General features: G+C 58.9%; 1 protein-coding gene across 1 annotated transcript in view; it reads left to right on the plus strand.

Annotated features, from left to right (window-relative positions):
* The window catches only part of TNXB (tenascin XB), a 60,795-nt gene that overhangs the window by 15,957 nt on the left and 29,430 nt on the right, over positions 1-15,408 (plus strand). The window contains exons 5-14 of the mRNA XM_059078170.2: positions 877-1,033; positions 1,217-1,480; positions 2,291-3,043; positions 4,178-4,546; positions 5,690-5,983; positions 7,626-7,916; positions 8,271-8,576; positions 10,420-10,752; positions 11,144-11,491; positions 14,483-14,788. Of these exons, the coding sequence (XP_058934153.1) occupies positions 877-1,033; positions 1,217-1,480; positions 2,291-3,043; positions 4,178-4,546; positions 5,690-5,983; positions 7,626-7,916; positions 8,271-8,576; positions 10,420-10,752; positions 11,144-11,491; positions 14,483-14,788 (3,421 nt within the window). The remainder of the gene's footprint in view (positions 1-876; positions 1,034-1,216; positions 1,481-2,290; positions 3,044-4,177; positions 4,547-5,689; positions 5,984-7,625; positions 7,917-8,270; positions 8,577-10,419; positions 10,753-11,143; positions 11,492-14,482; positions 14,789-15,408) is intronic.

A 15,408-nucleotide genomic window follows, 5' to 3' on the forward strand; every position in this document is an offset into this window, starting at 1 on the left:
ATAAAACGTAAGACGTGGCCACACATTTAGCTACTAGGGCATGAGCTATCTGAAGACAGGGATCATATCTTTTATTTTTATGTCTCCAGTGCCCAAATGATGCCAGGCACAAGATCAGGGGACATATTTGTGGAACTCTGAGCAGGTGGGCCTTGTTTCTGAGGGGCCTACAACCCTGCTGCAGATACAAGAAAAGTACCTGAAAGGAAATGCCGTGACATGGGTCACACCCAAGAAAAGTACCTGAAAGGAAATGTCGTGACATGGGTCACAGGGGCAGGTGTCTGTGGGGAGGCTCAGGCTGGGGCAGCTGCTTGAAGGAGGAAGTGAGACTTGAAGTGGCATCCCTCATCTACTTCATCTGTTATGACAGGAATGGGCTTAGGAGAAGCCTCCTCGTGCCCAGGGAGTCAGGGTTGCCGGGGGAAAGCCAGAAGAAGAGTCCTGGCATGTGTCAGAATTCTGGCAGACAGCTGATGAACAGGCTAAAAAGGTAGTGCCCCTGAGAGGGGACTCTGAGGTCACACTGCCTGGGTTTAAATTCCTGCCACTTTCTTGCTGTCGGTGACCTTGGGCAAGCCACTTAATCCTTCTGTACCTCAGTTTCCTCATCTGTCTGTTGGGAATAATACGATCAGATTCTTAAGCAGATTAAGTGAGTTCATATATACAAATCGCCTAGAACAGTACGTGGCATGGAGTAGGTGTTCTAGATGTGTTTGCTGATACCACCCACGCTCCCCGGCTGTATAGGGCCAAGTTCTACACAGTCCCATGTTGACCCTTCCGGGAACTGGAGAAAGAAAGGATAAGGGGGCTTGAGCGGCAGGGGTGAGAGTGGCAGCCCTGATCCACCTGGTGCTTTCTCTCTTGCAGACAGAGGGGCCGAGCCCCCCATTCACAGCACGGGTGCCCAGCTCTGCCTCAGCCTATGACCAGAGAGGACTGGCCCCTGGTCAGGAGTACCAGGTCACTGTCCGTGCCCTTCGAGGGACTAGCTGGGGCCCTCCTGCCTCCAAGACCATCACCACCAGTGAGAGCTGGGGCTGTGGGGTGGGGTCCTGGGTGGAGATCTGGATTTGAGAGGGGTGGCTGGGAATATGCCCTCCAAGAGGGCAGAGGGGAGGGATCGGCTGGGGGCAAGGCTTGTAGAAGGAAAGCTGGTGACTGTAGATCCAGACTCCCACCTGATCCGTCCTCTCTCTGACCTGGCTAGTGATCGATGGCCCCCAGGACCTCCGAGTGGTGGCTGTGACACCAACCACGCTGGAGCTCAACTGGCTGCGCCCCCAGGCTGAGGTGGACCAGTTCGTGGTGTCCTACGTCAGTGCCGGCAACCAGAGGGTGCGGCTGGAAGTGCCCTCTGAGGCAGACGGGACGCTGCTGACCGGCCTGATGCCAGGCGTAGAATACGTGGTGACCGTCACTGCCGAGCGGGGCCGGGCAGTAAGCTACCCGGCTTCTGTCAGGGCCAACACAGGTATGGCTGGCCAAGGGTTAGGGAAGTTTCTGAGCATAGGAGCCACTTCCTAGGGAGTCCACATGTCCGGCTCACAGGCTGCTCTGAACGCACTTGACAGGGTGTGTGGCAGTCCCAAAGCACGTGCTGGGGGGCCTTGCTGTGCACCAAGGGCTCTGCGGAGATGGAGTTCTCAGGTGCTCGGAGTACTGTAGGAAGGCTGTGGGCTGGAGTTTGGGAGGAGCTGCCTCATGGAGAGAAGCAGTAAATAGGAGGTGCTGTCCGACCCACCCAGATGGGGGAGGTTCTGATCCAAACTTGGACACAGGGACAGCCCTTGAGCTCAGTCAGTGGTCAGATCTTGGAGAGATTGGAATTAGGCAGATTAGAGATCAGCGCTCCTGTTGACTTTAGGATTGGGGATTGGGGGACTTAGGTCTCAGCGGTAAATTTCCACTAACCCTCAAGGTCTCTTAACAGATGCCTGGATCTTTCTTTTCTTTTCCTGTGACAGAGGGACGCCCACCTCGCTGTAGCTCACAGTCTCTCCTCCCACGCCCCTTTCTCTCCTTCAGACACAGGGCCCCACCCGCTGGTTTCTTCTCTCTAGGGCACCAACAGTGGCGGGCTTGGAGGGCAAGGGGTGAGGGAATCCTGGGACACTAACTCCTTTCTCTCGATTCTCTTTCCAGGTGGGGCTGGGGCACAGGAAGAGGCCTCTGGCTCCGGTGGGAGGGACGGTGGGAGGAGCTGCCTCGGGGAGGAGTGCAGGGATTGGTGGGGGGCTGCCACTGACCGGCTCTCCCCCTCCCCCTTTTTCCGCCCCGGCAGCACCAGGCCACTACAGTCACCCGGAGGCGCACGCCCCAGCCCCGTCCCCCAAGCCCCGGCCCCGGCCGGTCCCGGCCCCGCGGCCCTCGCGCCCACCAGTCCCCCCTCGGCCCTCGCGGCCGGCGGAGGAGGGGGAGGCGGAGTCTCGGCCCGAGTCGAGCCTACCCCAGCCCCCTCGGCGGGCGTGGGGCAACCTGACGGCCGAGCTGGGCCGCTTCCGCGGCACCGCGCAGGACCTGGAGCACCACCTGCGGGCTCACGGCTACCCACTGCGGGCCAACCAGACCTACACGTCGGTGGCGCGCCACATCCACGAATACTTGCAGCGGCGTCGCCTGGCGGCGGCCGTCCCCACCAGCTCCCCCGCACCCCCGGCCCGTCGCCCCCACCCCACCTCCAGCCCCGACTCGGGCACCTGGAAGCGGGACTCCAACCAGGGCACCTACGGCCTCTCGCCCAAAGGCGTCGACCGGGTGGCTGCGCCCCGCCACCCCAAGCCCGAGGTGCTGGGCAGTTCCGCCGACGGCTCACTACTCGTGTCCCTCGACGGGCTCCGCGGCCACTTCGAGCGCGTGGTGCTGCGCTGGCGGCCCCAGCCGCCCGCAGAGGGCCCCGGCGGGGAGCTGACCGTGCCGGGCACCAAGCGCACCGTCAGCCTGCCAGATCTCAAGCCCGGCACCACCTACCACGTGGAGGTCCACGGGGTACGGGCAGGGCAGACCTCCAAGTCCTACGCCTTCATCACCACCACAGGTAGTGTGGGTGGGGCCGCGGGATCACCCATCTCCTGTCCAGTCTCACCTGCCACGGGAGTCGGCATCCATGAGTTCCTCCCGCTGCCTCACTGCTCGGGCTGCCACCCCACCGCGTGCTCTGTCTTCAAGCCCTACCTGGTCCAGGCTCCAAGAGAACCCCCCAACAAAGCGCACTTTCTCGTGTCCCTAGACGCCACCTCCACCCTCAGGGTCCTGGTGGATACCCAAGGTCAAGGAGACCTGTTCTTTGAGACTGTCTGATTTTCACTTGGGTTCCTAGGACACTTCTGCCAGGAATCCTGTTCTAGGCAACAGAGGGGCACTTGGTGGGAGGGGCAGTGCCTGGAGCAGTTTGGGTCGGGTAGGGAGAGAAGCTAGTGGTTCCCCACTCTGACTCACTGTGGTGACAGTGGCTGAAGACTGTGGTCATGGTTACTATCTTCCACAATTTGGCCCCAACCTCAAAGGGACACATCGGAACTGCTTGGAGGTGGCCTTGAAGCCATCAGGCAGCATGTGTGTGTGAGAGGTGAAGCCACTGCTGCTTGAGCTGCCTTTCCAGACCTCCTGGCTCACTTCACACTTGTCTCTCCCACAGGAACGGTGTCCCGGCTTGGGGAAGGGGCTCTCTGTGGCTGTCATGGGGAGGGTTCTGGACCTTTTCTTCCCCCATAGGGCCCAGATGCCACCTGAACTGGATGTCCACCCCCCCATCCCCTCTTCCCTCTCTTCTCACTACCCACTCTCTCTGTACCCTCTTCCCCTAACACCACCATCTCCTCCTTTCTTCCAGGCTTGTCCCTGCAGCACTATTGGAAGTCACGACCACCACCCAGTGGGGAAGGGGTTCCTGTGGGGAGGGACATGGTAGTCTGTCAGGGCTGGAGGTCGCAGGAGCCTCGTGGGACGAGGGATGGCAGACTTTATTTCTTTTATTTATTACCTGCGGGCCTGTCTGTGCAGGAGTGTGGTGCACCTTTGGCACGATGAGGTGACCCAGGGGGTGATCCAGGAGCAGAAAAGGGAAGGTCTGTAGGCTCTTAGAGGCTAGAGGGCTGAGCCTGGGGGCCAGGGTTTCCCTTCTGACTCTCATACTCCACTCTCCTGTTTTTCTCCCCCTGCTTCTTCCCAGGGTCCTCCCCCTCAGACCTCCTGGGGTCCACTGATGAGCCTCCTCCCTCAGGCCCTTCAACGACTCAAGGGGCTCAGGCCCCTGTCCTGCAGCAGCGACCCCAGGAGCTGGCAGAGTTGAGGGTGCTGGGCAGAGACAAGACAGGACACCTCCGCGTGGCCTGGACCGCCCAGCCTGACACCTTTGCCCACTTCCAGCTGCGCCTACGGGTGCCCGAAGGGCCTGGGGCACATGAGGAACTACTGCCAGGGGATGTCCGTCAGGCTCTGGTGCCCTCACCCCCTCCTGGATCCCCCTATGAGCTGTCACTTCGTGGGGTCCCCCCCGGGGGCGAGCCCTCTGCCCCTCTCATCTACCAAGGCATTATGGGTACATCCTGGCTTCTGCTCAAGACCCATGTCCTGAGGTTGGGGGAGGGGCTGGGCCATTAGGATTTCAGAGGTGGGGTGGAGATTGAAGGGCAGGGCTGGCGTTTGGGTCAGGGTGGTAGGAGAAACAAGGAGAGAAAGGGAGTTGAGGAGGGTTCAGAGGCAAGAGGGGTGGGGGGCGTCTTAGCACAATGGGAGGGTGGGCCGGGGAGGGGAGTACTCCAGGCAAAGTAGATGAGAGGACAAAAGCCAAAGGATGGGACAAGGATTCAAGGAGAGAGGCTGTTGGCCCCCTGGCTCTCCGCTTACAGCTTTCTTTGTGCAGAATCGCCCTGCCCCCACTTCCTGGTTACTCCTCTGCCGCAGCCCGCCCTGCTGTGTCTCTCAGGGTGGGTGTGGGAAGGCCTCTGGCCCTGAGGATCCTGACCCTCAGCCCTCTCCTCCCTTTCCCTTCTCCCAAGCCCCTTCCATCCCCTCCCTGGACAGGCTAGGACAGTGGTGCTGCCCCTCACCCTGCGAGCCCAGCCTGCAGTGGACAGCACCCCGCGGTCCCGTTAGCCATTTCCACTAGGGGTGGAGGTTCCTTGTGCTAGGGCGCTCCACGGCCATCAGGACTTCAGAGACGGGTGAGGTTTGTGGAACCAGTGCAGGAGCCTGGGCTTCCTGGCACTCACATTTCCTCCTGGTCCCTCTTTATGGAACTAGGGTAGCCAGCTCTCCCTGCAACTCCAGATCAAGCTCACCACTGGGGAGAGGGCGGTAAGGGAGAGAGAAGTTCAGGTGGACCGAGGCGTCTTCAGACTGCTCTGAAACAGCAATGACAAGGTTCTGAACTCTCAGGGAAAACCACAGGGGACCTGAAACTCCCCCAGAGACCTTGGTGTGAAGAGGGACTGGGATCTTTGTGAGTGGGGAGGAAGTTATCGCCAGGGAAGAGCCAAAGCTCTCACTCCAGAGCAGAGATTGGGGAGAAATGCCCACCTTCTTACAAAAGCTGGTCCCAGAGAACAGAGGGCAGGGAATGGAGGCTTCCAGGAAGGGAGCTGTCCAGGATGGAGTGAGCCAGTGGGCAGGGGAGAGGGAAGGAGACTGGGGACAAGGCAGTGCTTGAGCCCACGTGCTTTGCTTTTGCCCCGCACCCCAGACAGGGACGAGGAGAAGCCCGGGCAGCCTTTGGCCCCGCCACGCCTGGGCAAGCTGACAGTGACAGACATGACTTCCAGCTCCCTGCTTCTGCACTGGACGGTCCCTGAGGGCGAGTTTGACTCCTTCGTGATCCAATACAAAGACAGGGACAGGCCCCAGGTGGTGCCTGTAGAGGGACCCCAGCGCTCAGCCCTCATCTCCAACCTGGACGTCGGCCGCAAGTACAAATTCGTCCTGTACGGGCTCGTGGGCAAGAAGAGGCATGGCCCCCTGGTGGCTGAAGCCAAGATCTGTAAGTGAGAGGGGTCACACACACCCCTGCCTCTGCCCTCTGCACAGTCCTGAAGGGGGGTCTGCCCAGTGCTTCGGCAAGTCCAGGAAGGCTCCCTGGAGAAGGTGGTGCCGGAGGTGAATCCCGAATGGAAAATTGTGGTGGTCAGGCAGGGAGGTTGAGGAGGGTAGAGCAAACAGAGAAAGAGTGAGGCAGGAGAGAGTGTGGCCCTGTAAGAGAATCAAAGCCTCTTTCCTCTGGGCGAGGGGCAGGGCACCTGGGAGCTGAGGGCACTGATCTCACTGATCTCATGTGTCCGACTGAGTCACTTGGACCTCATCTGAGGACCCTAGGGGGCCGCCAAAGGGCTTTGCGTGAGAGAGTGACATAATTCAATATTTACCTTACAAATAACACTGAGGCTGCTGCAGAGGATAGCTGGGGAAGGCAGTCCTATTCCCTGAGGCAAAGGAGCAACGGATGTGAGGGGCAGTGAAGCGGGGGACACTTAGTTAAACATCTTTCAAGCATTCGTTAAGTGTCAGATGTGTTCAGGGTGTTCTAAGTGTATCATCGCACTTAATCCTCATAAGCAGCCCTGCGAGGCATGCTCATTTCACAGATGAGGAGAACTGAGGTGCAGAGAGGGCAGGGTCACTCAAGCAGAAAGTGATGGGGCCATAGGGTCATCCTGCTGCCCTCATGGGCCTGGAGAGCAGAGGAAAGGCCTGAAGAGGGGATGTGGGTGTCCCAACAGGCAGAAGCCAGGGTGGGGGGCAGGGAGAGGGGACACGGCCACTGGAACCCTGGAGATGGCTAACACTCAGGGCAAGAGCAGAGGAAGGGGTGCCTGCAGGGTGAATTGGGGAGAGGGATGCCAAAATGAAGGGCGCGGTCAGACATGTCAGATTCCATAAGAGTGATTCAAGGCTACAGAGTGTCCACAGAACTTAGCGATGGCGAGGTCACCACTCACCCTGGTGAGAGCGGCTGGTGGAGGGTGGAGCTGGGTTGGGAGGGTGATGTAGGTGAGGACATGACTCCAAGCAGTGTAGACATCTCCCTTTGGAATCTGGGCTGGGACTAGAGAGCAAAGAGGGAGGGTGGAGGCTGGAGAGCGATGCAGCTGAGTGGAGGAGCTTGTGTAAATGCTCATGGCACAGCCGAGGGAGTGAGGGTAGGAAAGGACGAAGTGGGGCCCAGAGCACAGGTGTGGGGGGCTCTCCCACGTAAAAACATGCCAAGGACCAAGCTTCCCTCTCTCGGAGGAGAAACCAGCTAGTTGTTAGGCCTGGAAACAGTAGAGCCTGTCCTGGAAGACTTCCCTGGCCATGGAGATGTGGAAGGCGCTGGCTGGGCTCCCTTCTCTCTGAAGCCCTTTCCAGGCTGCAGAATGAGTCAGGGCCACACTAGTCCATACGGTGCTTTTGTGCCCCATCAGAGAAAGCACCCCTTCTTCCAGGTGGGCATAGCCCTTTGCCAGGGGACACAGCTTGGCAAGCAGAGTGCTGGCTGGATTTCAGTCCCTCAGCGCTCCTTCCACCATGCACCTGTTGTGTAGTGAATAGCCTGCACAGCCTCACACAGCATCCCCAGGTGGCAGATGGATTCCTTCTTATCCTTTGATCTGCGTCCCTCCCTTCTCTCTACCTGCTCTTCCTAGTGCCTCAGCCTGATTCCAGCTCAGTGACTCCACCCCGCCTGGGAAAGCTGTGGGTGACAGATCCCACCCCAGATTCGCTGCACCTCTCCTGGACTGTCCCTGAGGGCCAGTTTGACTCCTTCGTGGTCCAATACAGGGACAGGGATGGACGGCCCCAGGTGGTGCCCGTGGAAGCTCCCGAGCGCTCGGTCATTGTCTCCCCGCTGGACCCCGACCACAAGTACAGATTCACTCTCTTTGGGATTGCCAACAAGAAGCGGCACGGCCCCCTCACGGCCGATGGCACCACTGGTGAGTAGCAGCCGCCTAAGCCCCCATGTGACCCCTCCCAGTCTTCCACATGCTTGCCCCCAGCCAGGAACCAGCTGGGGCCTCCCAGCGAGATGGCTGACTCCGAATCCTGGCCCTGCTTTTGGGCTCAGGGCCAGCCAGCCTCCCCCCGCACTGCGGGGACCCTTTCATCCTGTTCAGCTGCTCCCCAAGGCCCAGAAGGTATGTCATACCCTGGCTGTGCCAGACTTCTCAGAGTTCATCACTCGTGCTAATTGCGTAGAGACTCCCACAGGTGTGACAACCTGTCCGAACCCCAGGCCCCAGTCCTGGGGTTCGGCCAGTTCAGCCCTGCCTGGATCCTCTTATTTACAGCCCCGGAGAAGAGAGAGGAGTCGCGCCACCCAGAGTCCCCTGAGCAGCCCCTGCTGGGGCAGCTGACAGTGACTGGCACCACCCCAGACTCCCTGCGCCTGTCCTGGACGGTGGCCCAGGGCTCTTTTGACTCCTTCATGGTCCAGTACAAGGATGCGCAGGGGCGGGCCCAGGCAGTGCCCATCAGGGGCCATGAGAATGAGGTCACCATCCCCGGCCTGGAGTCCGACCGGAAGTATAAGATGAACCTCTATGGGCTTCATGGCAGGCAGCGCGTGGGGCCTGTGTCCGTGGTGGCCACCACAGGTGAGTCAGGGCGGCACGGGGCTCCCTCCCTGGCCAACCCCCAGCCCTGTGAGCAGGACCTGACCCGGGATCCTTCACACTTCCCTCCACCTTCTCTTTCTCGGCTCTAGTTCTGCCAAACCTCCACAGTCTACTTTCCGACATCCCAGGACTTTGCATCCAGCCGCCAGCCCCTGACCAAACTTTCTTGGCCCTGCTTCTCCATCTCCAAGAACAGACCCCATTTCCCACATTCTGAGCGCAGGGAATCACCCCTTCGTCCCGGGCTGTCCTCCCCATGGATGTCCTCAGCCTCTGTGTTCCTTCCCCGCGGTCTTTGCTGGCCTTCTTCCCCTGGCTCAGGCTGTGGTCGTTTCTGAGCTTCTGTTTCCTGCTGTCCACACCCTCCCGCCATAGCTGCTCTGTTCAGAGCTGGCAAATCCAAGGGACATGAGCTCCACGTTTCCCCAGCCTCCTCCCAGCCCCCTGACTCCCAGCCAGCTTGGAGCAGGGCAAAGGGCTCACTTTCAGCCCCCCTGCCCTGCATTCCTCCATGGGCCCAGCCTCCCCCATCCAGCACCATTTCCATGGCTGTGTAGCATCGCGGTTGGGAGCGTGGGCTCTAGAGCCAACTGCCTGGATTTTAATCCTATCTCTGGGATCTTGTGCAAGTTACTGAACCTCTCTGGGCCTCAGCTTTCTCGTCTGTCAAATGGGGATGATAATGGTAACAGCTTCACAGAGTTGTTAGAATTAAATGAGTTAATATACATATGGCACCTAGAACAGTGCCTGGCACATCAAAACTGCTATTGAGGGCTTCCCTGGTGGCGCAGTGGTTGAGGGTCCGCCTGCCGATGCACGGGACACGAGTTCGTGCCCCGGTCCGGGAAGATCCCACATGCCGCGGAGCGGCTGGGCCCGTGAGCCATGGCCGCTGAGCCTGCGCATCCGGAGCCTGTGCTCCGCAACGTGAGAGGCCACAACAGTGAGAGGCCCGCGTACTGCCAAAAAAAAAAAAAAAAAAAAAAAGCTATTGAAGAGTGAGCTGCTATTTCTCCCTGACCCTCTCGCTTCCCAGTATACTTTTTCTCTCCTCACCTCCCCACCTTCCCCATCCTTACCTGGGTTATCTTTCTTGCCTGCTGCCTCCTCAATCTCCCCCATGGACTGTGGAGTGGGTCACAGAAGGTCACAGTCCCCTGTCACCTGTGACAGAAGTGCCAGTCTTCCTGTCCCATGGAGCCTCAGCAAAGACCTAGCTGCTACAGACGGTGGGCAGATGCCTGGGGGCTGTGACTCTAGCCCAGGCCGGGGAAGAGCACGGCCCTCCACAGCCCCCAGCGCCATCCGCAGCATCTCCACCGCCCACGCCCCCACTCCCGCTCTTGTCTGCAGTGGAGGGAGGGGCAGGGTTGCCCTGGGAAGCCTTAGTGGAGCACATCCCATTTCCTGTCCTGGTCAGTGGGGCGGGGGAAGCTGGAAAGCCCTGGGGAGGGGCAGGAGCTGAAAGGGAGGAACACAGTGGAAAGAAGCCTTACTGCCCCCTCGCTCTCCTGTGGTCAGCACTGCCCATGAACACAGCAGAGAAGCATCCCTCAGAGTTCCCTCTCTTCCCATCTCGTCTCCTTTCTCAGACGTGAGAGGCGACCCCTACCCCCACAGTGCAGTCGTCCAACACTGACGAGGTTTAGGGGCCTGTCTCAGCCCTGTCTCCTATGATGAGTTACTGAATGGCTAATACAAAGGCTGCAGGAACCCCTAAGCTGACAGCTTGAAGAGTGTATTTGCCAAATGTACTTTATTGTCACGATTAACATCACCACAAAGCACATCACCTGTAAAGCCTAATCTCTTCTCTCAGCCCCGCAGGAAGGCGTGGACAAGACCCCCAGCCCCACAGAGCCCAGCACAGAGGCCTCGGAGGCCCCCGAGGAGCCCCTCCTGGGGGAGCTGACGGTGACAGGATCCTCCCCGGACTCGCTGAGCCTCTCCTGGACCGTCCCTCAGGGCCACTTCGACTCCTTCACCGTCCAGTACAGAGACAGGGACGGGCAGCCCAAGGTGATGCGGGTGCCGGGGCACCAGGACGGGGTCACCATCTCGGGCCTGGAGCCAGACCACAAGTACAAGATGAACCTGTACGGCTTCCATGACAGACAGCGCGTGGGCCCCGTCTCTGTCATCGGGGTGACAAGTGAGTGGACGGTGGACGCCCCAGGGTGGGACCTCATGGGAGGATCGCCCTCTCTCAGGTGATGGGTGAGTGGGGTGCAGGCGGCCCCTCTACTCGAGGCTGAGCCATGGTGCCCTTTGTGCGTCCTCCAGGCTCCCTGAGGACCAGTGTGTCCCCCTGGGCAGAGAAGGGCCTCTGTGAGCCATGCTGGTGGCTGCCCTGGTCCCCCACAGCTGACCCCGGAGGCTCCAGGCGTGTTTATGAGATGTCAGCTGAGCAGGACCACCCAGCCCCAAGGACGGGTTTCTCTGAACTGACTTCAGGGCCCGGAGCTGGGGCCAGGGCTTGGGAGGAGACCCAAGGACATCTCCTGGGGTCCCTGCCTCACCCTCTCTGTGTCTCTCCTTCTCAGCTGCAGAGGAAGACACCCCCAGCCCCACAGAGATGGAGGAGACCCCCAGCCCCACAGAACCCAGCACAGAAGCCTCGGAGGCCCCCGAGGAGCCCCTCCTGGGGGAGCTGACGGTGACAGGATCCTCCCCGGACTCGCTGAGCCTCTCCTGGACCGTCCCCCAGGGCCACTTCGACTCCTTCACCGTCCAGTACAAGGGCAGAGACGGGCCCCAGGTGGTGCGTGTCGGGGGCGAGGAGAGTGAGGTGACGGCTGGGGGCCTGGAGCCCGGGCACAAGTACAAGATGCACCTGTACGGCCTGCACGGGGGGCAGCGTGTGGGCCCCGTGTCCACCGTGGGCGTGACCGGTAAGTGAGGGCGGAGGCCTTGTTTGTTTTCCTCCCACCAGTGGCCCCCAGCCTCCCTGTGGCATTGTCCTCCCTTGCCTTCCCCACCTGCCTGGGGAAGACCTAGAAAGAACAGTTCACGGGGGTCTGGGCTACAATCAGCTGCACCACTTTGAGCAAGTCTTGAACTTTCTGTGCCTGTTTCCTCAGCTGTAAAATGGGGATAGTAACACCTACCTCACAGAACTGTTGTGAGATTAAATGAGTTAACAGACCTGGCACCAAGTAAACATGCGGGCAATGTTTGCTGCTATGGTTACTACATTTGTCCTTACCCCGGGGTCTGCTCTGTCCCCTTTGGCTGGTTCAGCTTAGATGTTCCGAATGTGCATGAGACATTGCCCGCGTCACCAGTGCAGCTGGAAACTTTCTTTGCTACTCATCCAGTGAGTGGTTATAGCAAAGGAAGAATGTCCCTTCCACCCGGGTACAGGGCCACTCAGCCACCACAGAGGACCAGCCTGGGTACCTACTCTCCAGAGCCCCAGCGTGAGGGGCCAGATCACAGACAGGCCTCTGGGATCCTCCTGCTAATCTGCCCAGCTTGGCCCCTGCAAGGGGTATCTCTTTTCCCCTTTGTTCACTGAAACAAAGACACAGCTTTTTCAAAAGCAACTTTTAATATAAAGGGAAAGATTTTAAGAAGCAGAGAAACAGGTTTCCAGAGCATGGTTTCTGTACTTCTCAAAGGGACTTGGTTGGCTTAGTTTCCAGAAGCTTCCACTCCCGATTTCTTTTCTTTCTTTAGTCAGCACAGAGAGTAGGGAGAGGGGAAATCCTCCCTGCGTTACTGTCCTGCAGGCCTGAAGTAGCAGGATGGAGGCTCGTGCCAGGCCCAGAACATGTGGCCGAGGTTTCTCCTGGAGTCACCCTCAGTCCGTCCGTCTGTCCGGGGCAGCCACACTGGTCCCTGGGTAAGGATGGACAGTGTCGGGCACTGACTGAGGCGGTGCAGTAGAGGAAAACTGAATCTTGGAATCGGAGAAACTGAGTTCCATTCCTGGCTTCTCAGCTCTCAGCTGTAAGACGGAGCTCACCATCCGAGCAGGAAGGTGATATAGGCAGCTGGAGCTCGCTGAGCTGCCCCGGGCTGGTGCGTGGCCCGCAGCGCGTGGTGGAGCGTTGCTAGAAGAACTAACATGCAGCTTTAGAAACATGGCTGACTTGGGGAAGGATTATGCCAAATGCAGCATAGGGCCTGCGGTACTCATGGGTAGCTATCATTCCACCTTTCCCAGTTTAGCCAAACCACCAACGATAAGGCTTGATGGTGAGGGGCAAGTTTCTCTCTCTCATGGAAAGAAGTACAGAGACTCAGGAAACATGCTAAAGGAACCAGCAGAGCTAGGAGGCAAATGAAATGAAACACAACGCGGGGCCTGGCACCTATACCTGGGAGAAGCTCAGTACGTGATGGTTGTTCTGGCACGCCTTCAGCTGCCCGCCTCCCTGCCCTCCCCACTCAGACTTGTTTCTGTCCTCCTGAGGCCTCATCTCCAGCCTGGCCACACCACACGGCTGGTGGGATCTTAGTTCCCCGACCAGGGATTGAACCCGTGCCCCCTACAGTGGAAGTGTGGAGCCCTAACCACTGGACCACCAGGGAAGTCCCATGCCAGCCTGTTTTTAAAGCAGGTGTTATCAGTACAGAGCCTAGTCTTGTCCTCCCACAGGAGCCAGAGAAACAAGCTCTTGGGACCCCCACTCACCCAGCTACCCCTCTGCCAGTTGCCTCTTGGGACTACCTTCCAGGCTGGTCACTAATGAGCAGGGCTTCCCAGACTCAGCTAATTCTGGGGCAGTGGGAGCCAGCAGGTCCTGAGCTTGGCCTTTTCCAGATGTGCAGACCATTCATTAATTTAACAGACATTTGTGGAGCACCCACTGGGTGCCAGTGCTGGGGACACAGCAGTGAACGAGGCAAAGCTCCTGCTGAGAGCTCACATTCTGTCAGAGGCAGACAGGCACCAAATTGCACAAATATGTCAGTGGGACCATATGTGACAGTGACAAGAGCTGGGGAGAAAAGCAAAGCCCAGTAGGTGAGATGGTGAGCGGGCGGGAAGCAGGCAGGAAAGGGGCTTCCTGAGAAAAGGACCTGCAGGGGGGAGAGGACAAGCCACACAGGCCTCTGGGGAAGAGCGCCCGGAGCAGAGGGAAGGTGCCTGAATGTCTGTGGACCAGTGAGGAATGTTTTGGAATGGGGAGGGTGATGTGAGAGATAAACAGGTGGGGCCTCGGAGGTCATGGTAAGGACCTGTTATTTTTATTCTGAGATGGAAGCCATTGCGGGAACAGACTGACTGATGTGTTAACAGTGGGCAACGGGGCAAAGGGGATGGGGGGGAGGGGGGAGGGGATTTAGGAGACTGCTATAATCCAGTAAGAGCACGTGTGCTTAGAGATGGTGGCGGTGGAGTTGGGGAGGGGGAAGGGGCTCAGCTTCTGAAGGTAGTAGGGACAGGATTTCCTCGCAGGCCAGCCGAGGGGTGGAAGAGAGGACTCGGATGACTCAGAGAATGAAGCTGTGGTTTTGCTGAGGTGGGAAAGCTGGGGAGGGAGCAGGTGTGGCAGCCGCCCCTGAGCTCGGTTTTGGACTTGTTGAGTTTGAGACATCAGTTAGGCACCCAAGGAAGATGCTGAGCAAACACAAGTCTGGGGGTCAGCAGGGAGGTCTGGATGGGAGGCCTCTGGACTCAGAGACGCACAGATGGAACTTCAGCCACTTTCCCAGGGTCTCAGTGGTGGCTGACACCCCTCCCCGCAAGCACAGCCCCGGATTCGGGATTCGGGCAGGGATTTAGAGTGAAGGGTTGCTGGCCAGACAGATGTCGCCAATCAGTGTAGTCTTAACATCAGAACCACCCGGTGGGCACCACAAAAACAACACACGTAATTGCTACAAGGGGAAGAGGGGCTTTTCCTAACAGCCTCCCACCATTTCTATCTCAGCTCCACAACCAGAAGAGACTCCTCCAGCCACCGAGCCCCCCCTGGAGCCACGCCTCGGGGAGCTGACAGTGACAGATGTGACCCCCAGCTCCGTGGGCCTTGCATGGACGGTCCCTGAGGGCCAGTTTGACTCCTTCGTGGTCCAGTACAAGGACAGGGACGGGCAGCCCCAGGCGGTGCCTGTGGCCGCAGACCAGCGCGAGGCCACTGTCCCGGACCTGGAGCCTGCACGCAAATACAAGATGAACGTCTACGGGCTACACGGTGGGCAGCGTGTGGGCCCCCTCTCTGTGGTAGCCATGACCGGTGAGTGAGCATGGGTAAAGGTAGCTCCCATCCCTGGTTACCCTCCCCTAGCCTCTCTCTCAGGTCCTGCCTCAGTGGCCCCCGCAGGTCCTCCCCAGTCTATTACCTGAGCCCTTGGCTCCTCTCCGGAGCTGGAACCTTCCCTACCCTCCAGTCTCTGCCTCCACTCTGTCTCCTCCCCCAGGCAGGGCTGTCTTCCTCTCATCTGACCTGAGTCTAGCCAAACACTGTCTCTCTGACTGTCCACAGCTGTTTCCTTCCCTCTCTTTACAACCCTGCTGTGACTTGGACCCAGCTACCACCTCCCCCTGCTGCCCTTTTTCATTGGGGTTAAAGAACACACATCCCTTGAATCTCTTCTCAGGGGCCCTCAGCCCCCTGGCCTGAGCTGTGTTCCCTTCTGGCCAAGCCAGAATCTTGCTCCCTCAGGGAAGTGGCCCTTGCTCGTGGCTCCCAGCCTCTCCCACCCCTCATGCTTCCTGGGCACAGGTTGCCAACAGTTTTGTGCTATGGAGTCTGGTGAAACCAATGAACCCCTTTCAGAGCAATGTATTAAAATCCATAAAGTAAAACGCATAGGATTACAAAGGTAACCAATTCTGTTGATTAACCAATTATCA

The sequence above is a fragment of the Kogia breviceps genome, chromosome 10 (assembly GCF_026419965.1).
Source record: "Kogia breviceps isolate mKogBre1 chromosome 10, mKogBre1 haplotype 1, whole genome shotgun sequence".
Lineage (NCBI taxonomy): Eukaryota > Metazoa > Chordata > Mammalia > Artiodactyla > Physeteridae > Kogia > Kogia breviceps.